The sequence below is a fragment of the Engystomops pustulosus genome, chromosome 6, assembly GCF_040894005.1.
Source record: "Engystomops pustulosus chromosome 6, aEngPut4.maternal, whole genome shotgun sequence".
NCBI classification, from domain to species: domain Eukaryota; kingdom Metazoa; phylum Chordata; class Amphibia; order Anura; family Leptodactylidae; genus Engystomops; species Engystomops pustulosus.
The window spans coordinates 47,926,366-47,952,463 of NC_092416.1; the positions used below are offsets into that span (position 1 = coordinate 47,926,366).

General features: G+C 42.6%; 1 protein-coding gene across 4 annotated transcripts in view; it reads left to right on the plus strand.

Annotated features, from left to right (window-relative positions):
* Window positions 1-26,098, plus strand: part of MORN1 (MORN repeat containing 1) — a 249,449-nt gene that overhangs the window by 63,072 nt on the left and 160,279 nt on the right. For all 4 annotated transcript variants that reach the window (XM_072155971.1, XM_072155970.1, XM_072155972.1 and 1 more), the window contains exons 7-8: window positions 1,911-2,007; window positions 12,460-12,570. In XM_072155971.1, coding sequence (XP_072012072.1) covers window positions 1,911-2,007; window positions 12,460-12,570 — 208 coding nt within the window. The remainder of the gene's footprint in view (window positions 1-1,910; window positions 2,008-12,459; window positions 12,571-26,098) is intronic.

Sequence of the window (26,098 nt, forward strand, 5' to 3'; positions counted from 1 at the left end):
CTCTGGGGGTCGCCATTATTAGTGTCTGTTCCATGGATCTCCAGTATTAGTGTCTGATGCAAATCAATCAAAGTAGCCAGCAAGCATAACCCGCTGTTCACATGAACTATGTCAGAGTGAGACATGATAAGCGTATATTGAGCTATACTCTGTGGCTAGAGTACAGGTGTTACACCAACATATTGCTTTCCTTATTGGGCCCCGCCCCTGAGGAACATCCTGCAGTTGGATACAATGTTAATGTTAAAACTTGCCCATTTACCTATAAATTCAGGCTGAGAAGAGTCAGTCTGAGAAGCTGGTGGGTGAGCATCACTTAAAATCCCGCTATCTTGGACTTTATAGCACCATTGTTCTGGTATCATATTAAAGATGTAATGCCAACCAATTTCATAGAAGGGTCTCTCTACATTAATCATATGAAAGGGTTATTTTTATATTGTCATGTTATATCCCTACAATGTGGATCATGCATTTGACCTTCACCACTCCTGCATATTGATGGGCTATAGTTTTCGGTAATTATAGTAATATCGAATCCCACCGAGGTCAACATCTGCAAAAAGTTTGTATGTTGTATGTTCTATCCGTGTTTGCGTGGCTCTCCTCCGGGTCCTCCGGTTTCCTCCCACACTCCAAAAGCATACTGTTAGGTTGTTAAGATTGTGACCTCCCCATGGGGACAGGGACCGATTTGACATGCCTTGTGCAGCGCTGCGTAATCTGTGTGCGTTATATAAATAAAGAATTATTATTATTATTATTAATATGGCATTATCATGATGACCTGTAAAAGGAGTGATGCAATTTGATCAATAATTTTAGTGTCGAAGTAGCGGACCACCAGTTCATTGGAAGAGACAGCCCCGTCTTCCTTACGTATGGCAACCTGGGTTCAAATATTTTTGATGCAATTTTACATAGTTAATATGGTTGAAAAAAAAAATATGTCCTTCATGCTCAACCAAGGGTAATTTTGCGTAGTCTGACGCAATATTCTACTGTATTTTTATGCACAAAAAACAAAATTATAAAAGGGTGCATAATTAAATTTTTGTTACAGCTGCTCAGGTGACTTGGGGACACAATAACAAAGGAGTCATTGTACAGATGTACTGGACTTAGCCTTTCATGGAGGATCTTGACACTGTGCTCTGAGTGTATACACGAGCCAACGACCACTCAATAGGTGTCCCTGAAAAACAACAAAAAGTTGAGTTCTAAAACTTCACAAAAATAAGCCAGATTTCCACCTGCTTCTCTATTTAATTAGTGGAAATGTCCCCGGGTTTGGGTTTCCTTCCCCTTTTGTATTAGACATAAAGAAAGCTTAGCCTTAGGAGGCAGCATGTGCCACAGACATCTTGGCAGCCGGATAAGACTGCTGCGTACCCAAATTTAAAGGTGTTTTGTTTTTTCCTCCTCCTTGTTGTTTTTTTTTTTTTTTTTTTACAGAATATGCTCCGCACTTGACAGACGTATGAATACGCATTGTTTTCAGATTCAAATTGTGAGCCGGTTCTGGGCGTAAAAAAAAAAAATAAAAAATTCTGCGGCAGCTGCTCAATGAAGAGACATAAGCTCCAAAAAAAACAGACGCCCAATTACAGCAATTTCTTTGAGGCAAGATATTTGCTTATAAGGTGAAACATTTGTCTGCCCGGAAAAAAAAAAAACGTTAATTCTTCTTCAGGGCGCGCGTTGCATAATCTGGGGATATTGTGTGGTCTGCCTTTCAGCTCTCGGAGGAATAGTAGCAGGGTATTGCCGGTGAATTGTTCATTTTCTAGGCCCACCCAGTTTGCTATTGAGAAGTCAGAGGAGTAATCCCTTCTTTATGAAGCAGCAGGCATTGCCGTCCTAATGTAGATCCAACGTGGTTTTTTTTTTCTCTCTCTCTAATTTTACAGGGCCAGTGGCGGAATGACGTCTTCAGCGGACAAGGGACCATGATTCATTGCTCCGGAGTCATTTATGATGGTCCATGGATCAATGGCCGTCCTGCTGGTATGCACTTTATTTTGCTATCCAATTATGAATAAAAAATAAAAAAAAATCCTAGTAAACGTAATTATAGGGTGATCTTTTGGTTTGTGCCGTAATGTTCTCTATGGAACGCTGGTGGGGACCTTCTCTGATATTACAACGAGGACTGAAGCAAGTAAAATAGAGCAAAATTCGGCTTACGGAGACGGCATCTTAATAGGAAAAGAGTGCGACCGGGAAATCTTTTTAGTTTTTATTTCAAAGGAACTCTGGCTTTTGTTGCGAGCGGTTACAAATCCCAACCATCTGTTGTGGGTGTACGGGATTAGAGGAGACTAAAGGAAATTGATTGTTCTCTAATAATATAGATTATTTTTCTCCCATTATTTGTGGGTAAATGGCAGGTGTGTAAAAAAGAAAAAAAAAATGTAATACCTTGTATTTACTTTCCAGATATTAGCAAGAACATGGAAAAGACACATTTCTTTTCATGTCAGAATTCAGTGTGCGGTTTATAAAGCGCCAGCGCTGATTTGTTTGAAAGGCCATTATTAATATTATAATAAGGAGGTTATTATTTATGCAGTCTTTTAGTACAGTTTATAAAAGAAAAAAAAATGTGAATATTATAAAAACAGCCAAAAAGAGTGCCACACTCATTCACAGGCTTTCCCTGGTATAGCGACTTGGCGCCATTTCTGCCTAGTATTGTAGCTCCCTGACCTCAGAGCTGTGTGTGTGAGTGAATGGATGGAGCAAGAGTTGTGCAAGTGCATAGATGCAGTAGAGATTTTAGTGAGTGCATAGATGTAGCAGAGCTGTTAGTGAGTGCAGAGATGTAGCAGAGCTGTTAGTGAGTGCAGAGATGTAGCAGAGCTGTTAGTGAGTGCAGAGATGTAGCAGAGCTGTTAGTGAGTGCAGAGATGTAGCAGAGCTGTTAGTGAGTGCATAGATGGAACAGAGCAGTTAGTGAGTGCAGAGATGTAGCAGAGCTGTTAGTGAGTGCAGAGATGTAGCAGAGCTGTTAGTGAGTGCATAGATGGAACAGAGCAGTTAGTGAGTGCTTAGATGTAGCAGAGGTGTTAGTGAGTGTGTAGATGTAGCAGAGCTTTTAGTGAGTGCGTAGATGTAGCAGAGTTGTAAATGAGTGCGTACATTTAGCAGAGTTGTGAGTTCATACATGTAGCAGAGCTGTTAGTGAGTGCATAGATGTAGCAGAGCTGTTAGTGAGTGTGTAGATGTAGCAGAGCTGTTAGTGAGTGCGTGGATGTAGCAGAGCTGTTAGTGAGTGCATAGATGGAGCAGAGCTATTAGTGAGTACGTAGATGTAGCAGAGCTGTTAGTGAGTGCGTAGATGTAGCAGAGCTGTTAGTGAGTGCGTAGATGTAGCAGAGCTGTTAGTGAGTGCGTAGATGCAGCAGAGCTGTTAGTGAGTGCGTAGCTGTAGCAGAGCTGTTAGTGAGTGTGTAGATTGTGTGTGCCCAACAGGGAATTTTTAATTGATGTATAATATATTTTTCCTTTTTTTTACTAAAGCTGCTATAGAAACATATACATATATAAGTAACACTTTTGCTTTTACTTGGTGGCATCACTGTATAGATGGTTCTCGGCAATCCCCTGGCTTTTGGTGGGGGTCCTAAATGGGGGCCACCTTGATGTTTATACTTCCAGACGTGGTTGTCATAGTGAGAAAACCATTTAAATTATTTTTATAGGAAACCTCCTGTGAGTTCTGTGACTTGTAATGTCACCATTTTCTCAGTAATATTTATCATTGCTTATAATAAAATAAAAATACCAATTTAAGATACCTAGAAAGCCAAAAGCCAGAAGGAAGGGGCCGCACCACTCAATTATTGGCCGGGGGAGTGCTCGGTACACAATGTGTAACAACCAAGAGTACAAGTCAGTTCTGAAATAATCCTGGCACGTCAGCGCAAATAATTGAATGTTTTGTGGGCACAGCAGCAGCGAGGTTTATGAGGAGTGGTTACATAAAACATGCCAAACACAGACACATTACATAAACAGCGCACAAGGAACATGGGAAAATGGAAAACAATGCAAAGATTAATGCCCCGGCTTTGGGGAGCTTATCATAAATGGAAGGAAAGTTTTGCTGTAATTTGGCAGCACATCCTTACAATATGTTGGCAGGAAATAGATCTTTCCTTTCCTTGACAGTCATTAGCCGGGCACCGGGGTCTGACCACTGGCAGCTGAGACACACGGATATGTACAGCTACGTCTCATTATACTCCTGCTAAGGCTCTGCTGGTTACTTTTTGCAATGTAACAACATAAAAGTGGAGTAATGACAACCTCCGGCATCGGACACTTTTGTCAAGGCAATAATCAGTTATATGAGACCCAGAATTCTTAAAATCTCATATAGCAAAAAGAATTGGCATACTCCTGCTGCTAAAATTGGGCTTTTCTGAAATGTATAATTGTATGTAATAGCTGAGCACAACACTAAGGATTATGGCCTGCAGAAGATGCTTTGCATAACCTCTTCTGTTTCTCCTGCTCTACAACATGCTGCTTTCAGATGGGGCACTATCTGCAATCTTTTCAGCTCCTCCTGTTTTATAACATGCTGCCTGCAGATAGGACACCATCTGTAATCTGCACAGCTCCTCCTGTTCTATAACATGCTGCGTGCAGATACGGGAGGGCACTATGTACAAAGTGGTCAGATACCCCTGCTCCATAACATGTTAATTGCAGATACAGCAAGAAAATTGGGTAGTTTGCCCATGGCAACCAATCACAGCTCAGCTTTCATTTTACCTAGCTTTAGAAATCTGCCCTACTATGTACAATCTGGTCAGCTACTTCTGCTCTATAACATGCTCTCTGCAGATAGGACACTATGTACAAACTGCTCTACTCCTCGTGCTCTGTAACATGCTCCCTGCAGATAAAACACTATGTACAAACTGCTCAGCTCCTCCTGCTCTGTTACATGCTTCCTGCAGATAAGTGATGGGAATTTCGGGTCTTCTTAGTGACCTGGCTCATTAGGCTATGCTCACTAAAACGAGCCGGCTCTTCTCACTCCTCAACGGCTCCTTATTAAATATATAATAGGGAGCCGCCGGCCAATCACCCCATTCGACTTTTAACCCGCTTGTATCGGGTTAAAGGGGGCATGGTGAGCTGGTTGGGTGCAGGGTTAAGTGAGCCGGCTTGTTTACAAATGACACATCCCTGCAGTGCATAGGACACTTTGTACAATCTGTTCAGCTCCTCCTGCCCTATAACATTTTGGCTGCAGATAGCAGGCTCTATACTATCTGTTCAGTTTATTTTGCTCTTTAACAAGCACTCTGAACATAGGGCACTGTACAATCTGCTCAGTCTCTCCTGCTCTATAACATGTGCCTACACATAGGACCCTATGTACGATCTGCTCAGCTTCTTCTGCTCTATTGCATGCTTCCTGAAGATAGGTCACCAAGTACAATCTGCTTAGCTCCTCTTGCTCTATAAGATGTTGGCTGCCAATAGGACACTATATACAATCTGCTGCTCTATAACATGCTGGCAGTTATTCATCTCTAAATAATAGATGTGGCTACAATGCACTTGCAGGCTGATTTGCATATCCATATAAGGAAAATTATCTTTGCATTGTTTCATTGGTTTGTGTTACCAAGCTATGATTCCCATCCCATTAATGATAGTTTATTGCAATACTATTTGCTAAATATCCCACTATAATTTCACCACTTTAGATCTTGGAGTAATAGAGTTATGGTTAGATCAGTGAAATGATTTAAGAAAATCTACCATCAAAATCAATCATGATAAACCATGGGGCACTTACTCATAGGGCAGCACGGTGGCTTAATGGTTAGCATTACAGCCTTGCAGCGCTGGGTCCCTGGGTTCAAGTCCCAGGGTCAACATCTGCAAAGAGTTTGTATGTTCTCTCCGTGTTTGCGTGGGTTTCCTCCGGGTCCTCCAGTTTCCTCCCACACACCAAAAACATACTGGTAGGTTGATTAGATAGTGAGCCCCATTGGGGACAGGGACCAATTTTGGCAAGCTCTGTGTTATATTATTGTTATTACTGTTATTATTATAGATCCAGGCACCGTGACTGTGGTAATCATCTAACATTTGTTATCCTTCCTCATAAAAGCAACTTTAAAAGTTATGCAAATGAGTATGAAGGGCTCCTGGGGCTGTTACTGAGCCCCACCGTGCTGCAGATTCACAGGCTGATCACTTCCCTGCTCCCACTGTGTGCTGAAATTTCCTGTGGTGCAGTGAGATTATATTAATCAGAGGAAGGGGGAAGTGCTGAGGGAGCAGAGAGGTAGAGGGAGACAGTTTATCTGCCTTTAAAACTACAGCAACAACCTCAGAGCCCCTCAGGCTCATTTGCATATTTTTACATGTTGATTTTAGATGAAGTGAGGCCATGGATAGCAAATATAAGATTACCACAGTCATGGTGCCTGGATCTATGAGTAAGTGCCCCTGGTTTATCATGATGGATTTTGATGGTAGATTATAGTCGTTTATGCTGTCTGACATATCCATAGCAGCACATAATGACAGTCGTGTACTGCATTAGACCGATAAAGAGTTATATGACACAGTGCAGTGACTGCTGTGTAACCTAGTGACATAGTAACATAGCAGATTACTCCATAGATGACTACTGGAAAGATATAATGGGTCAGGCGGATGATGTCATAGCACAGATCATTTATATAATGTAATAACTGTCAGCGTGTCTGACAAACTCTGGGTGACATATTTGCATGAATAATTTGTTTAGACAGCTTCAAGATGATCTTGCTTTACAGTAATCTCTAAAAATGGACCTCATATGTTTGTCGAGAACTTTTCAATAGCAGGATCTAGCAGATAATGCATCTGCACTCTTCATTACTGTCTGTCTCGGCTGCCTGGATCTTGTTAAAACCGTCTAATGTAGGTTGTTTTGAGGATGCCAGATGTCCTACTGATGGTAGCGCTCTGTGGAGAAAGTCATATACATATATTCTCTTCTACGAGTGCAGTTTGTTATGGTTGGCCATGATATCAATGAGGAAGGACCACCTCTCCTGACATGTCTTTGTATGAGAGCCCTAGTAACAGTGATGATCACTTGGCCAATTTTACAAAAATTTTGGAGCAGAACAACAGACAAACTTCTCAGAAATGGTCTAGGATGTTCCTGAAGTCTAAGTTATAGAGCTAGAGGCTCAGTGAGCCCCCCAAATACATTTGTCTGAAGCCTAACCATCTAGCAACCCCTAGGACATTGATGGCGAAGGTTTGGAGACAGTGTCCAAGCTACAACCAAAACCCACTTGTATCCCGCAAAGTGCCAACATGACAATTTAAGCAGTAACTTACTTACTTACTTCTTACTGTATCACAGGTTTTAAACGTATACGTGTCCTGAGTTCACCAATACAATAGAAAGATAGAGAACTTTGGATTGTAGCTTCCCCCCAGGGTCCCTTGAAGAGGAAGAATCCCCATGAAATGCAAATTCCTGCTTAAAGGAGTGCATGCATGCGACAGGTCAGCCTATATCCATCTGATGTGACCAGCCAAAGTTTCTGTAAGGATGTGTCACATCCATGTCTCCTCAGACCCTAAATAGGTGTATTCTAACTACATTTCCATGTCTCGGAAGCATCATCAGTGGGTGTTGAGGTCCACTTTTGTCAGAAATTACCTCCGGAAGTGCACGAAAATCCAAAAATGGAAACTCATCGGACCTTGTTCTTCAATACTTCTCTTCTCTTGTGGAACGACGGTCTCTGCTTCCCTCAAATTTTGCTTCTCCTTAATTCTTTTGTTCAAGAGACTACTACTCTATTACTAGAGTACATGCTTAAGTTCAAGCATGTTTGTGTTCGGCAAGTCAACCTGCATCTATTTAATTTGGCCAACTTTGGGCCCTACCATGATGTGTCACTTGCTGTCTCGTGTAACTTCAGTCAGGTTGCTCTCTTTCTTGAATCTCAGAAGCATCGTTAATGGTTTTTCAGGTACGGCTCGGTTGAGAATAACCTCCAGAAGTTCATGATAACCCAAAAGTTTCATTTCAAAGGACCTTTGTCCATCAACAATGTTCCCAAGAAAAATCCATGGAGGAGACCTGTAGACCTTATGGGACATATAATTACTACTGAATTACTGACTCTCTAAGCAACTAGTTAGACTATGGGGCTCATTTACTAAGGGTCCGAATCGCATATTTCCGTCCGGTTTCCCGACGATTTCCGATTTGCGCCAAATTGCCCCGGGATTTTGGCACACGCAACAGAAATTGGGGGGCGTGGCCGTCGGACGACCCAATGGATTCGGAAAAACTGCGGGATTTAAAAAACGAAAAGTGTCGCAAGAACTGCGCTTACATACACCGTGACGAAGCAAGTGAACTCTGGCAGACCTCGGTGCAGCAGCGACACCTGGTGGATATCGGGCGCACAACCTTAGTGAATCCCGGCAGAACCCGAATCCTCGTCGGAGAATGTGCCGCTGGATCGCGACTGGAGCGGGTAAGTAAATGTAGTCGGCAAACTACCCATAATTGGAGAGTTTTTCTATAACGTAGTATCTTATTGATACTTCCACATGGTTCCTTGGACTTTATACTAGACTTCGTACCACCATTCAAAAACAGCCATGACTAAAACTTGACAAAATGTAACAGTTCCTGGCTATTCTGAGCAGAAGACACTGGCAGAATACAAATCATTCCTTCTTCTTGACCTCATTCTTTCCCTGGCCGAGGACTGTAAATCACGTCACAGGGCTAACATTTTGTTTCTACAGTGGGTTTTACTTAAACTGCATGTAACACTTCAGTCATTTATCTTGTAAATGTGACTTCTGACCATCACCAGATGTGGAATATTTCCCAGTGCCAGACTGTCTAACCCTCCAGAGACTGGGATTATTATATCCCATGTGCTCTCTGTCAACACACGGCAGTAGACTGTATTTGGTATCTGGATGAAGGAACCATCTTTGAGATGGGAGCTGGAGCACACCTAAGAATGTCAGCAATCTCTGGAGCTGTCCGGGAAGTACGCTGAAGATGACATTGTACATGCTTCTGATTATGACAACTATGAAGGTCAATATGTTTAACATCATCTCTGGGAAATACATAATGGCTTATTACTGTCAGTTCCAAGGTCCTCTCCCACCTGCTGCTTTATGGATATCCTGTTACCAAGTCATGTCTAGAAAATGGAGATGTAGAGACAGGTTACCCTATCTGGAAATGAGTACCGGGATAGGGGGGGGGGTCTCAATGAAGAGACCCAGCGGGTATATAGAGCATTACTTACAGGCAGTGCTCCATGGAAAAAAGTATACAAGCAAAAATGTTGGTCAAACTGGAGACACCTTGAAACCAAAGAAATCCTTCAAAATACTAAATGGACTCCTACTATTAAAATGTCACAATATGTCCTATATTATTTACATTCCTACATTTTCTCTTTGTGCAAAGTTTTATTTAAAGGACATCTAACACCAGATTGGGGGGTTGAGTGTCCTACATAGGCTGTTCGTTCCATCTAGGGGATGGGGGAGGGGACTGGTCTTTACAAGTTTTCTGCCATCTTGTTAAACAGATGGCGCCTAAACGTGGCTCAGTTTCTCCAGACTTTAATATATTCACGCCCCCCTGCTGCAAGCCGCCTCCTTATGCCGGCAGGGAACTAGAAGAGAGCACACACCCCACTTTCTCCACACCCCGACTCTGACGATGCCAGCTGGATCCTAATAACCCGGGGAAGACGAGAGGCGCCCTCGGTATTAGCGCCTCTTGCTGTTTTACAAAGTTAATATTTTGTTATTATAGATGCCAGATAACTTTTGAATAACAGTACCCCCCCCCCCCCATCTCCTAGACAGAACAAGTAGCCTAATTAGGATGCTCTACCACCAGTAATCTGGTAGTCATCTGGTGGTAGATGTTCTTTAATTGTCTTATTCAGCCATCAGATAGATGGGGGCAGATTTCTCAAGCTGTCTTAAAGTCAGAATATTCCTAGTTGCCCATGGCAACCAATCACAGTTCCCCTTTAAAATATTGATGAGCACTGGTAAAATTAAAGCTGAGCTGTGATTGTTTGCCATGGGCAACTAGAAATATTCTGACTTTCACACAGCTTGATAAATCTGCCCCATTGTTCCGTTCTCAGTGTAGTGATCAGATTAGGCTACTGCAAGTCAACTCTCACTTACTTAAAGGGAACCTGTCACCAGGGACCTCATTTTCACTAAAGACAGGTTGCTGAAGCTTATTACACCTGCAGTGCAAGTCTCTCTTTCTGCCTTTTATAACCATTTGCATTACAATATAATAGTGTGTTATAACTTACCGTTGCATCCTGACAAAATCCTGGGGTAGTCACAGAGGCTTCGGTTTGGATGCATTTCAAAAAACAACATGTGGCTTGTCTGTGCTACTCACTCCTCAGAGGTTAGCCCCCCACCTTTGTGCTCCTTTACAGCTCCGCCTCCTGCTCCTTCTCAGAGGTCACAGCCTGGTGAGCCTGACATCAGTGGGGGAGGGACGAGCTGTACAGGATCACAAAGATGGAGGCAGCCTACAGCTCAGACAAGTCGCATGTTGTTTTTTTGAAATGCATCCAAACCAAAGTACCGTATATTCCGGCGTATAAGACGACTTTTGAAGACTGAAAAATCTTCTGTCTGGTTTGGGGTCATCTTATACGCCGGTAATGTTTTTCACCTTTCCCGCGATCCACCGAAGCTCCGCTGCTACACTCCGGCCGCCGGTGACAGCTCCGTGGGTGCCGGCGTCGCAGAGAATATGACGTCGGCACGCGGCTGACGTCATATTCTGTGAGCCGCCATCGCTCAATGAGCTGTCAACGCCGGCCGGAGTGTAGCAGCGGAGCTTCAGTGGATCGCGTGAAAGGTGAGAAGCTCTAGAGAAAATCTTGCCATGCGGCCATCAATAATGCAATGTACAGTACAATGGACGATAATGTACAATAAAGCAGAATACTTTAATATTGAAAGGGCCTATGAGTCTGCACCCCCATAGATTAGTCAGTGGTTATGTCAGTGGTTATTAGTCAGTATACTGGGGGGGGGCAGTTTGGCTATATACAGAGGGCTGGCTGTATACTGGGGGGGCTGACTGTATACTGGGGTGGTTGTTTGGCTATATACAGGGGAGGGCTAAATATATACTAGGGGGGCTGGCGGTATATGGCATAGTAGTTATATTCCTGTACATAAGGGGCAGTATTATAGTACAGTATGGTAACATTTACAGTAAAATGGACGATGGTAATGTTGTTGTTGTATGCCTTATGTTTATGAGCGACAGTTTTCCTGCTATATACCTGCATGTCATAAGAATTTAAATTTAAAAAAGGACCATGTTAAATTCAAATCTGTTTTTTTAAAAAAAAATTTTACCAGTGTTTTGTATGCGTTGCAAAAGGGGTAGTCTTATACGGCGAATCTATCTTAAACTCTATATTTTAACAGGAAAGTAGGGGGGTCGTCTTATACACCAGGTCGTCTTATACGCCGCAATATACGGTACTATAATTTCTTACAAATTTTCTCCACAGCCTAGCTCGTTGTCTAGCAACATGCCGTCTGTGTGCCGTCTATTGACTTCTATAGAGGTCTGAGGTCTACATCTGAGAAATAATAGTGCATGCTGGTATTTTTTCCTCACTATCTGTACATCTGTGAAAAAAAAAACCGATGTGTGAACAGACCCATAGGAATTAATGGGTCAGAATGCTATCCGCAAAAAAAAAAAAACGGATAGCATAAGGACATCAAAAATACCTGACTAAGTGAGCCCTTACACACAATTTTAAATAGTGCCAATATAAGTGTAATTTGTTACGGAGAAAAAAAGGCCCCATACATCTATGTAAATAGAAAAATATGGGGGTAAATAACTAAAATACTAAAACTGTGGCATTAAAAGGTTGATGTGAGATGGAAATGACCTATGTTATGTTTCCGTAATTGTCTCATTAAAAAAGTTTTGCTTTCTTCTGTGGAAACATTTATTAGAAATATCCACATATAAAACAAACCGTATGAAGCCTTTGCTCCCCAGAGCTTACAATCTTAAAATGCGGAGCAGCAGTGAGACGTTGGTTCTCAGCTTTTGTTTTGTACACCTCACTAGACACATGGGACAAAAGTATGAAATAATGATCTATGACTAAATCAATTATTAAATTTTGCTTCACTCGAAAAGGAATTTTTATTACAGATTTCTCATTTTGGCTAGTATCCTGTGTAAAATCCTCCTTTAATGGGTTCCTCTATGAGCCGCCATATTCTATGCCTCGCCAATGCTGGATTGTATGTAACCTGCTTACTGAAATGTTGCTTGGAGAAGTTCTGAGAGCCCATAATGATGTCTTTAGAACTTTTGCTGATGTTTCTGTGTAATCTCATGTCTTGCTGTAGATGTGGCTAAGAAGATCACGATCTCGGGAGAAGACATAATAGAAGTTGTCCAAGGATCTCCTGCCACGTTCCATGTACAGCTGACGAAAGAAGATGGAGAAATCGCTGAGAGTAAGAAGTCTCATTATCTCATTTTACTCATAATAACATGAGAAGATTTTAGGAACACGGAACTTAGTATAAATATCACAGACCTTCCTCAGGGAACGTCTTAGACCAGGTTTTGATCCGAAATTCTAACCCAGCGCTTTCCAAAATCCACTTATTAACGGAGCCACTGTCTACTGCTGCTGCTGTGGCTGTTGGAAGCTGAGCTGTGATTGGTTGCTGTTCTGCCACAGGTCATTAATATGAGCTCTGAGCTGTGATTGGTTACTACAGGCAATGAGCAGAAGACCGCTTATGTGTGAGGTAAGATGGATAGGGATACAGAGATAGGGGGAGATTTATCAAAAATGAGCAGACTTGCTCTTGTAACATATAAAATAGACCATATCAATTTTATAATGCACAGGGATGATGCACAATTTTGTCACTGTAGAGTGATAATACATGCTGTGATGTCACAGTACAGGGATAATTCAAACTGTGATGTCACAGTACAGGGATAAGGCACACAGTGATGTCACAGTGTATAGATAATAAACACAGTGATGTTGCAGTACAGGATAATACACACAGTGATGTCACAGTACAGGGATAATACACACAGTGATGTCACAGTACCGGGATAATACACACAGAGATGTCGCAGTACAGGGATAATACACACAGAGATGTCGCAGTACAGGGATAATACACACAGTGATGTCGCAGTACAGGGATAATACACACAGTGATGTCGCAGTACAGGGATAATACACACAGTGATGTCACAGTACCGGGATAATACACACAGAGATGTCGCAGTACAGGGATAATACACACAGTGATGTCGCAGTACAGGGATAATACACACAGTGATGTCACAGTACAGGGATAATACACACAGGGATGTCACAGTACAGGGATAATACACACAGTGATGTCACAGTACAGGGATAATACACACAGTGATGTCACAGTACAGGGATAATACACACAGGGATGTCACAGTATAGGGATAATACACACAGTGATTTAACTGTACATGAAGAATGGACAAAATGATATAATGCATAGACAATCTGCACATAAATGTAAACCATTGAAGATCTGAATACTATAATAACACAGAAGTAGTGACCATATTGCTCCACATTGGAAACTTATAATAATGCCCTGTTCAATTTGAGCATCTAACTCTGTATCATGGATTAGCAGACACTATTGCAGGTGATGCCCTGCTAGTTATTGTAAGCCCACGGCTCTGATATCCAACAGAATGCAGGAAATCTGCAAACAGATTTTCCATGTCTTTCATGGGCACATGTACCCCTAGGCATGATAGGCCTATAGGCTGCCCTGAGGGTGATCATTACATGATACATGCCTCAATATATGATCATATATGTAATAACCCCTGATAGATAGGTGTCCTTTCCCTGCCAGAAACATTTGGAGGTCAGCTATAAGTTACGGTAATTGAGTTTAGTATTATAACATTTCACAATTACATATAGCAGTTAATTACTGCATATGCAAATCAGATTTAGCTACTGTTACCCTCTACAAAGAACAGCCAGGAAGCCTTCTCTTGGAGATTACCCGTCCTCATTTGCATCGCTCAGCTAATTAATGTATCACATTCTCCAGTCTGTCTACCAGAAATCATTAGAAAAACTTTTTCTTTTTGTTCTTAATTGATTCATTTTAATGAATTGTATGAACAAAACAAATCTAAAAACTACAGACTCAGTGGAAAATTTAGCTGCAAGATTTTTAAAGTCAAATTATGCAGCGCATTGTACTGCTGTGATCAATTGCTTTGTAACCGTACAAAAACTTTAGTAACTCTGCTAGAAGTAAAAACTTCAGTAAGGAAACATCAGATCTTCTGCCTGATTTCATTATCACCTACCTGAGCACTGTAGGATTGCAGCGCTTCTTAGTAGACAGTGCTATGTCATATTTTTGGTCTGTGTGAAGCAGCATTGTGTGTCCTTTATTTATATAGCGCACACAGATTACGCAGCGATGCACAAAGTTTGCCAGATCAGTCCCTGTCTCCAATGGGGCTCACAATCTAATCAATCTACCAGTATGTTTTGGAGTGTGGGAGGAAACTGGAGGACCCGGAGGAAACCTACACAACATGGAGAGAACATACAAACTTTTTGCATATGTTGACTCGCGGACTTGAACCTAGGTCCCCAGCGCTACAAGGCTGTAGTGCTAACCACTAAGCCACCGTGCTGCCCCAGTAGACTTATACCATAGGTCTTATTTTAATGCACATTTCACACTTCTATGACCATTGCCTTCTTTTGTATTTGGCCATCCTGGACAAGACTGGTCTGGACATTTACCTCTTAGAGTGCCCCTAGTATAGGTGTCAGCAGACCACAAAATAATGGTGTAATATTGCCAGTGAGACACACCAGGGAAGTGAGGCTGACAGTAGTCTGGAAGTATCTGAGGTCAAGGTTGGTAGAGTTGTAGAACAAGCCAAAGTCGCAGCTCTCTTATGATCACCAATGATGACCGACTCAACCTACAAAGTTACAATGAGAAAAAGGTAAAAGCTTAAGTTTAGCCTTTTACGAAATCTTCCATCCAAATCAAGCAAGATAAGCCAGATACACTTACCCATAGATCCAGGCATCGTGATCTCTGGTGATCTTTTTGCAAGCACCAATCAGGGTTGTTAGCCGCTGGTGTTTGCTGAAACACCTTCCACATCATTCTAGTTTCATGACCCAGCATGGCGATGTCTTTAGAGTTAATTTACTATCAAAATCAAACATGGTTAAACCGGGGACACTTACTCATAGATGCAGGCACAGTGACGATGGTAATCTTATATTTGTTATCCGTGGCCTCCTTCCTTCTAAAATCAACTTTTAAAATTTTGCTAATGAACCTGAAGGGCTATGTATGAGGGTTGTTATCAGAGCCCCTCTATGCTGCAGATTCACAGGCTGTCACACTGTGCAAGGAGCATTTTGCCCCTCCCACTGTGTGCTGAAACTTCCTCTGCTGCAGTGAGTTTACATCAGGCAGTGGGAGGGGGAGAGATGAAAGAGCAAAGTGGGGGCAGTGTAACAGCCTGAGAAGCTGCAGTATAGAGGGGCTCTGACATTTACCTCTTAGAGTACCCCTAGCATAGGAAGCAGCAGATCTAAAAAGGGTCTTAAATTGCTGGTGAGACACACTAGGGAAGCAAGGCTGACCGTAGTCAGGAAGTAGCTGAGGTCAGGGCTGGTAGAGTGCAAGAACAAGCCAAGTCAAATTGACGCAGACTAGGACTTACGTAACCTAGTAACCAGGGAGGTGATCAAGCACCTTCCTGTGAGGCATCAGGGACCTTCTTGTGATCCTGCGATCGCTAGGTTTTAGTTGCGGACACTTTTGCACAAGACAGCTGATAGAACGAAGTGATGGAGGAGTTGGGCATTAAAAATAGCAGGAAATTAGCATAAATCTGATTTTTCAGCCCTCAGCACTCTAGTCTGTGGTGCTTGTGAAAAACCCAGGCCCCCTTTAACTCTCTTAACTCCGCCATTACTCTGAAGGTACCTTTGCTTCACAAGAGGTAATGTCCAACTACTGCAATAAATGGACAAATGCATTAAAAGGAAACATAGCAGTAGTAGAAGTAATAATTTTATATGTAATAGATTTGACTTAAACCTGCAGACCTTCAGGCCGCCCCCCGATCCTACTGTAAACCAAGTGATTTGGAAGTTCTGATTTATTAGCCACATCAAAGAAATGTTTTAAAATCCTCATCGTAAAGTCAATCCCCTTCTTTTATGCCGACACCAGGAAAGAAAACTACTATCTGTGCATCATCTATGCCTCACTTGGCACTTTTGCTGGGGAAGGTAATAGCAATTTAAACCCCTGCATTACTTTCATTTATGACGTTCTTTTTATTCCATAATAGAGAAGCCGTAAAATGTAAAACCTACACTGTAACTCCATGGCAATAAACGCCGGCATGCTCAATTGTGTCTCAAATCTGCAAATTGACATCAACATTTAACATTCTCCGCTTTGTCTTCACACGCCATTAATAATCTTCGCTTTGACTTTATTAAATACGAGAAATTAAAACGAGGCAAAGTCTTAATTTTCGCGGCGTGCACTTTAGTCGTTTAATTTTCCACAGATTGAATGGCTCATGTAGTAGTATACATTTCATGTAATTGTAGATTACCATGGAGGATACGCCAGGCCCTCGATATTAGGCCCTGGAGAGGTCTCAGATACAGTTGATAAATGTACGACATCCACCTGCAGAGTGTCCTCACTGCAATGGAATTTGTGTAATCCACACATTGTACTCTACAGCCGACAATGACTCTTGACAAAAATGTTCGCAAGTGACACGTAGGTAATTAAATTTAGTCCCTCCATATAGAATACGACAACTGGGCAGCTCTGTGACCAACTTCACCTAAAAATTAAAAAGAGAAAACATGACTTGGAAGAGTCATGTTTTCACCAGGATGCCAGTGAACCCTGCCACCTTCTTTTGATTGACAGCTCAGTGTCTCCTTAAATCATAGCCTTAGCAGACAGGAAGTCCTCTCCTTGTCCACTTCCTGTTGTTACCAAAATGCTATTCCTTTCACATGCATGGTGAATTTAGTAGTGAGCACTAGGAAACTGCAGATCTTGTCACCATTTCACGCACCCTGTGGTGGGTGGGGCCACATCATGGGCAGACACAAATTTGGGGAATGATATTACTGGTTGCACTGCACTTTTTAACATTGACACAGCAAGGTGGGGGTTAAGGGGGCGGGGTGAGTAAGGTTTATTCTGCCGGTTATTGATGTCAGGCTTTTTAAAGGAAATCTACCATCAAAATCCATCATAATAAACCAGGGACACTTACTCATAGATCCAGACACAGTGACTGTGGTAATCTTCTTATATTTGTTATCCATGGCCTCCTTCTTTCTAAAATCAACTTTTAAATTTATGCAAATGAAGGGTGTCCCTCCTTGCTGCAGATTTACAGGCTGTCACAGTGTAAAAGGTGCACTTCTCAAGCCCACTGTGTGCTGAAACTTCCAGCGTTGCAGTGACACCAGAGCACAGAGGAGCTTTGGTAACACCCCTCCATTTGCATTAGCATAATTATAAAAGTTGGTTTCAGGGTACATTCACATGGCTGTCTGCGGGGACGTACATGCGGCTGCAAATTTGCGGCCGCATGTACGTCCCCATAGACGACAATAGCGGCACGGCGCAGATACGGTGCCACACATGTGTGGCACCGATCCGGGCCGCACACCGCAAAAAGATAGAGCATGCTCTATCTTTCGCGTGTGTGTGTATTCTCTATGGAGGGAGGAGGGGTCACCTCCTCCTCTCCCGCACGCGGGCATATCGCTGTGTGAATGTACCCTTAGAAGGATGGACGCATGGATAAGAAATATAAGAAGATTACCACAGCCGGGGTGCCTGGATCTATGAGTAAGTGTCCCTGTTTTTTATGCTTGATTTGATGGTAGATTTCCTTTAAGTTTCGGTTATGGTATTAGTTACACTCTACTATCTGCCTACAGACATATGCTCCCTAATATTAGCAGATATTATACTAATAATCTGCTAAAGGGGTTGGCCACTATAACAAAACTTTACCAGGGGAAATAGAAGATCCTAATAAGGTCACTCATATAGAATTTACCCTGGTTAAGTTTATGTTAAGGGTCGGTCACTATCACAATTCTTTAAGAGGGTAAGTATATGACCCCGATAGAGTAACTTATATAGTACTCACCCTGGTAAAATTTCTGTAAAACTTCCAGGACATATGCAGAAACATATCTTGTTTAATCCCTGAGTTGAGTAGTTTTGCTGAAAAAAACAAATATGACATTCAGGTACTTTGGGAAAGATGGATTGCGTGCGTTTTGCAGTACATAAACACATTACACAGAGCTTCCTGAACTGTGCAGACAGGACTAATCAACCTGAGCTGGATGACTCATACACAGCAGCTGGGGGATGGTGCAGCGATTGATTACTGCTGCCTTTCAGTGATAACATCATTCTCCTGAGCAGTGTAAGAGGAGAATCACTGAACAAAGCAAAGGGAACAACAGAGACTCATTATCCTGAAATGTATAATTAAAGTTTCCTTTAAGAGCACTTCCAAACTGTATATCAGAACCCTCTTTAATGTGAAATCTCACCTATAAAATAATTATCTCCAAGGGATATGCAAATGAGAGGAGTTACTTTTTTAGCCTGAGATGAAAAATTATTTGCACACAGTTAGGGGGAAGAAGGTAGGGGGAATGAGCGCTCCTCACCCCACCCCTTACCATAGGAAGCTAAGAGGTTGCACCGCAAATCAGGTCCAAAATCTCCTCTATCTTTTGAGGCTTTTCACAGTGCGGTGAGGTACTTTGTGCTCACCACAATGTGATCGGGTGCCATATACCTTTGTGGGGGCCGTGATCCGGCTACAATTTGTATGACCAGATCACATCACTCTCAGTGCAAGTGTGAATGGATTCTTAGCCAGTGTCCTCTATACCTTCTATTCGGTAAGGATTAACATTGAGAATGGTTGCAGTCTTTCCAGAATACTCAGGTCTCCTCATCAGGCATGGTATAAGACATCTGAATAACACTCATTTCTATACACAAAGGGGCATACAAATACTATAGTTGATGAGACAAGTAAAACAAAGCCATCAATGTGAGAAGAGTAAACAATAATAGCAGCAGGTATTGTAGCACTTCAGGAGTGTGATGGTTGTGTTATACAATGCCTGATGAAGAGACTTGGTAGTCTCGACAGCTTGCGATTGTTTTCAACCTTTTCAGTTATCCAATTAAAGGTATCAACAATTGTCTTCCTGAGATAAGTCACTTTTAGAGGCTGAAAGAGGACAATCACTGCAGAACTATGGTATCTTAATAAAGGTAATAAAAATAGAAATAATAATCTTTATAAAGCGGCATCAAATTCCGTAGCGCTTTACAAATCATAGGGGACATATAAAAATACAGGCGGTCCCCTATTTAAGAACACCCGACTTACAGCCTGCCTAAATAAGTGGGTTTTAAGAGCATGTTTGAGCTCTTGAGGGACTGAAAGATCGTGCTAGGGCATTCTAGAGAATTGGTGCAGCTCGGGAGAAGTCCTGGAGACTAGAGTGCAAAGTTCGAATTAAGGAAGAGAATAATCTAATGTCACTGGCAGATTGAAGAGCACAGGTTGCGAGACAGACTGAGATGAGAGAAGAGAGGTATGGAGGTGTAGCTTTATACAGAGCTTTGTGGATGAGGGTTATTTATTTAAACAGTATTCGGAAGGAGACGGGGAACCAGTGCGGTGACTGGCACAGTCTAGAGGCATCCGTGTAGCATTTGGTCTGAAAGACGAGCCTGGCTGCTGCATTAAGAATAGATTGTAGAGGAGAGAGTTTAGTGAGTGGAAGACAGATTAGTAGGGAGTTACAGTAGTCGAGATGAGATGAATCAGACCAACAATTAGTGTTTTAGAAGTTTCAACTGTAACAAATAGGCCGATTCTAGAAATGCTTTTAAGGTGCATCTGGCAAGAGGGAGCAAGAGATTGAGTATACGTTGCAAAGGAGAGGTCCAGCACAACCCCAAGACGCCTGCTGCCTCAGTGCTAGGATAACAGCACAGATAGAAATGGAGAGGTCAGGGTTAGGTTTAGTAGACAATGGAGAGACAAGAAGTTCAGTTTTGGAAAAATTACGTTTCAAGAAGAGAGAGGCCATGGTTTTAGAGACAGCAGAGAGACAGTCACTAGTGTTCTGTAGTAAGGCAGGGGTGATGTGCAAAGGTATATAGCTGGGTATTATCAGCATACTGGAAACCAAATCTGCTGATGGTTTGCCCAATGGGGGCAGTATAGAGGGAGAAGAGTAGAGGACCTAGGACTCAGCCCTGATAAGAATTTCCGGGGAGATCTTTAGAATGTCTGAGAGCATAACTATTCTTGTTGCCCATGGCAACCAATGAGAGCCCACGGGGAGCATAAATAGCTGTGGGGAAAAAAGCTGGACTCTGATCGGTTACTATGGGCAACTAAAACCATTTAGCTCTCAAATGCTTCTGATAAATTCCCCCTTTCATCTTTCAGATCGTATTGGGCTTGTGGTTCCTGTGAGATACCCAATATGAGATACAGCGAGTTACAAGTTGGGAATTGGATCTTTATTAGCAACTCACATTTCCAACTATGTCTTTATCTACCTACACTCACCGGCCACTTTATTAGGTACGAAAACAAGAAAAAAGACAGTCGGTAACTAGTACCTCCAATCCCGGCTCGCTCCACATGAATAAACAACCCCTCTTCTCCTTATATGCACGGACCGGTCCGGAGCACGACCGTGAAAGCAGCAAACAATGGCACGAGGCCAAGAGTCCAGCAAACAAAGGTATCGGGGTAAAATAACTTCTTTATTCTTCAATATTTAAAATAATCCATAGGAAATATCACAGGTGGCGTCACAGACCGACGCGTTTCGACACGGCAGTGTCTTTATCAAGGTCTATCAAGGATAAGAATCCTTTATCAAGGTCTATCAAGGATAAGAATTCTTATCCTTGATAGACCTTGATAAAGACACTGCCGTGTCGAAACGCGTCGGTCTGTGACGCCACCTGTGATATTTCCTATGGATTATTTTAAATATTGAAGAATAAAGAAGTTATTTTACCCCGATACCTTTGTTTGCTGGACTCTTGGCCTTGTGCCATTGTTTGCTACTTTATTAGGTACACCTGTCCAACTGCTCGTTAACACTTAATTTCTAATCAGCCAATCACATGGCGGCAACTCAGTGCATGTAGGCATGTAGACATGGTCAAGACAATCTCCTGCAGTTCAAACCGAGCATCAGTATGGGGAAGAAAGGTGATTTGAGTGCCTTTGAACGTGACATGGTTGTTGGTGCCAGAAGGGGTGGTATGAGTATTTCAGAAACTGCTGATATACTGGGATTTTCACGCACAACCATCTCTAGGGTTTACAGAGAATGGTCCGCAAAAGAAAAATCATCCAGTGAGCGGCAATTCTGTGGGCGGAAATGCCTTGTTGATGCCAGAGGTCAGAGGAGAATGGGCAGACTGGTTCGAGCTGATAGAAAGTCAACAGTGACTCAAATCGCCACCCGTTACAACCAAGGTAGGCAGAAGAGCATCTCTGAATGCACAGTACGTCGAACTTTGAGGCAGATGGGCTACAGCAGCAGAAGGCCACACCGGTGCCACTCCTTTCAGCTAAGAACAGGAAACTGAGGCTACAATTTGCACAAGCTCATCGAAATTGGACAGTAGAAGATTGGAAAAACATTGCCTGGTCTGATGAGTCTCGATTTCTGCTGCGACATTCGGATGGTAGGGTCAGAATTTGGCATCAACAACATGAAAGCATGGATCCATCCTGCCTTGTATCAACGGTTCAGGCTGGTGGTGGTGGTGTCATGGTGTGGGGAATATTTTCTTGGCACTCTTTGGGCCCCTTGTTACCAATTGAGCATCGTTGCAACGCCACAGCCTACCTGAGTATTGTTGCTGACCATGTCCATCTCTTTATGACCACAATGTACCCAACATCTGATGGCTACTTTCAGCAGGATAATGCGCCATGTCATAAAGCTGGAATCAGACTGGTTTCTTGAACATGACAATGAGTTCACTGTACTCAAATGGCCTCCACAGTCACCAGATCTCAATCCAATAGAGCATCTTTGGGATGTGGTGGAATGGGAGATTCGCATCATGGATGTGCAGCCGACAAATCTGTGGCAACTGTGGGATGCCATCTTGTCAATATGGACCAAAATCTCTGAGAAATGCTTCCAGCACCTTGTTGAATCTATGCCACGAGGAATTGAGGCAGTTCTGAAGGCAAAAGGGGGTCCAACCCGTTACTAGCATGGTGTACCTAATAAAGTGGCCGGTGAGTGTATATATAGAATCCATGGGGGTGAGGGTGGCGGTATATCTAATGATATGGCTTTATATTAAATAACCATGTGGGGGCTGTACATAAATGAACCATGATGGGACTGTTGATGATAAACTATGGAATATTTTAGGGAACAGGAGACTGTAAGTTTCAGAATTTTTAATGCCGCCATGTGAATTCACTGCAAAGGGGCCCACTGAGGCTCTGTCGCCCAGGGGCCTACTGAAACCTGGAGCTGTCCCTGCCTTGCCCTAGTTCGTACTGAAGCCTTCATCACGTTTAAAATTCAGAGATAAAATGACAACTGCATGTAGGATATTAGTGTGTAATTCTGTATTCCTGAAGTATATTGACCTCTATAGCTAATCAGCTCATTTCTGTCCAAGTCCATCCAAGAGGAAAGAGGCGAAGGACACATTTTACTTGAATGATATCTTTCTCCAAGAGAGAGATACACGTTGCTTGTGAGGAAACAAAGGCTTATACTGAGTGAACTGGTATGTGAAGGAAACAATACATTGGCCGCCGCATACAGAAGAGAACAGACAACGGCCCACCAGCTCCCGATGTAATAATGTGCATTCCATACATGATATTATATCCTGCCTAGAAACTCATCCATAACTACCTATGAAAGATGAACAGTGCGTCTTCTAGACAATGTACGGCCCTGAGATGCTTGCTGACGGGAATCCATGTAGTCAGATGTGTCCTTGGCTAACATATAATAGCGCTGTAGATACTTTCATGTAGCTGGCAAATAATAGTCACAGCACTGCTCTTCCCATCTAATACTATAGACATGTATCCAGGACTATTGCTTAGATGCAGTCTGACTACCCTTATGTACACTCACCGGCCACTTTATTAGGTACACCATGCTAGTAACGGGTTGGACCCCCTTTTGCCTTCAGAACTGCCTTAATTCTTCGTGGCATAGATTCAACAAGGTGCTGGAAGCATTCCTCAGAGATTTTGGTCCATATTGACAAGATGGCATCAGACAGTTGCCGCAGATTTGTCGGCTGCACATCCATGATGCGAATCTCCCGTTCCACCACATCCCAAAGATGCTCTATTGGATTGACATCTGGTGACTGTGGAGGCCATTTGTGTACAGTGAACTCATTGTCATGTTCAAGAAATCAGTCTGATTCCAGCTTTATGACATGGCGCATTATCCTGCTGAAAGTAGCCATCAGATGTTGGGTACATTGTGGTCATAAAGAGATGGACATGGTCAGCAACAATACTCAGGTAGGCTGTGGCATTGCAACGATGCTCAATTGGTAACAAGGGGCCCAAAGAGTGCCAAAAAAATATTCCCCACACCATGACACCACCACCACCAGCCTGAACCGTTGATACAAGGCAGGATGGATCCATGCTTTCATGTTGTTGACGCCAAATTCTGACCCTACCATCTGAATGTTGCAGCAGAAATCGAGACTCATCAGACCAGGCAACGTTTTTCCAATCTTCTACTGTCCAATTTCGATGAGCTTGTGCAAATTGTAGCCTCAGTTTCCTGTTCTTAGCTGAAAGGAGTGGCACCCGGTGTGGTCTTCTGCTGCTGTAGCCCATCTGCCTCAAAGTTCGACATACTGTGCGTTCAAAGATGCTCTTCTGCCTACCTTGGTTGTAACGGGTGGCAATTTGAGTCACTGTTGCCTTTCTATCAGCTCGAACCAGTCTGCCCATTCTCCTCTGACCTCTGGCATCAACAAGGCATTTCCGCCCACAGAACTGCCGCTCACTGGATGTTTTTTCTTTTTCGGACCATTCTCTGTAAACCCTAGAGATGGTTGTGCGTGAAAATCCCAGTAGATCAGCAGTTTCTGAAATACTCAGACCAGCCCTTCTGGCACCAACAACCATGCCACGTTCAAAGGCACTCAAATCACCTTTCTTCCCCATACTGATGCTCGGTTTGAACTGCAGGAGATTGTCTTGACCATGTCTACATGCCTAAATGCACTGAGTTGCCGCCATGTGATTGGCTGATTAGAAATTAAGTGTTAACGAGCAGTTGGACAGGTGTACCTAATAAAGTGGCCGGTGAGTGTATATTTCTATTCAGAATAAAAAAATTTGGATTTTGCACATATTTGTTGAGCATTAATGAGTTCTTTCCATAGATTTTACAGTGCTTCTAGAATCACAGCTGCATTATTTTCATGACTTGATCATATTGTAAGCCATAGGTGTAAAATTAGAGTTGCCATCAATAAAAGGACTTGGCCGCCATGCACATAGACGTATTTTTCAAACGCGTGCAAGCCCTTGTCAGCGATACCCTTTAGTTTCCCTTTGAGCTGAGCTGAATTTGAAAAAGCTAAAGCGGAGTGGACACGATAAAGACCTCCCAGACATCCCTACCAGGGACCCTCAAGCAATAAAACATCAGGGCTGACCTATTAAACTTCTTAACCAAATAGATCCCTTTCACTTGCTGCAGTAAAACAGACCCCTGCCAGCTGGTAGATCTGCCACCAACAATTGTTAGATATAAGCCATGTCCGTATCAGGATTATATAGGGCCTTAAACCAGCCCAGGCAGTGTATAAATGAGACTGAGAACATGGACCTGGGTTTTTGTGGATTGAGATAAAAGAACAACCCAGGATAAATTTAAATAGTTAATTGCCTTAAAGGGAACCTGTCACCAGGAGACCCATTTTTAGCATCCCCCACAGAGCATAGTACATACACTGCCAAAGAGTTTTTGTATAATAAATATGTTATATAGTACCTTTCAAATCCATGTGCTCTATGACTGGACACTCGTCCCCTGGGAGTGGCTATAGAGGAGCAATTTCCCCCACACCTTAGGAAACCGCTCCTCCATGTGTCCTTTTCAAATATATGAAAAGACCCATCACCCTGCTCAGTGATGCCCCCTGCTCCCCTATAGTGTCTCCCAGGGGACACATTCCTAGTCACAGAGCACATGGCAATGAAAGGTACTATATAACAGATCTTTTTTTTTCTGTAAAACCTATTTTATATAAAAAAAATTCTTTAGCAATGTGACAGGTTCCCTTAAACGGCACACTAGACACCACACTATACACAAGAGTAATATAAACAGCAACAAAATCCCAAGCACTCCAAATCCAAGGAGATCACAGAGCAACAATTTTGGTGCCATCAGATTCGTCATAACAAGACCCAGTTATTATGCTTCCTTGGGGACTTCCTCATCCAAGCGCTGTGACCCAGGTGGGCATTTGTCCCATTCCCTACATTCTGCAAATGTACCCGGTTTCTGGCTAAGATGCACCATGACTTCCTAACAACCTTATGAACTGTAACTTAACTTATGGACCCTTTCGAGCTCAATCCTCTGTGGCAACCCAGTTTGGCAATAGGATAATACTAGGGGAAGTGGGGGTGTCCTTTGTCTGATGCTCATGAAAAACTGACATGTTAACCCCTTTGCTATGTTCTCCACAGGGACAATAAACCAACTATAGGTCTTGTGGTTTATTGTCTGAAATCGCCTATTTTCGGTATACTGCTGCTATATAAACAAGGCAAATGTTGCCTAGAGAGGAGTCTGATATTGGACTCCCGGCATCT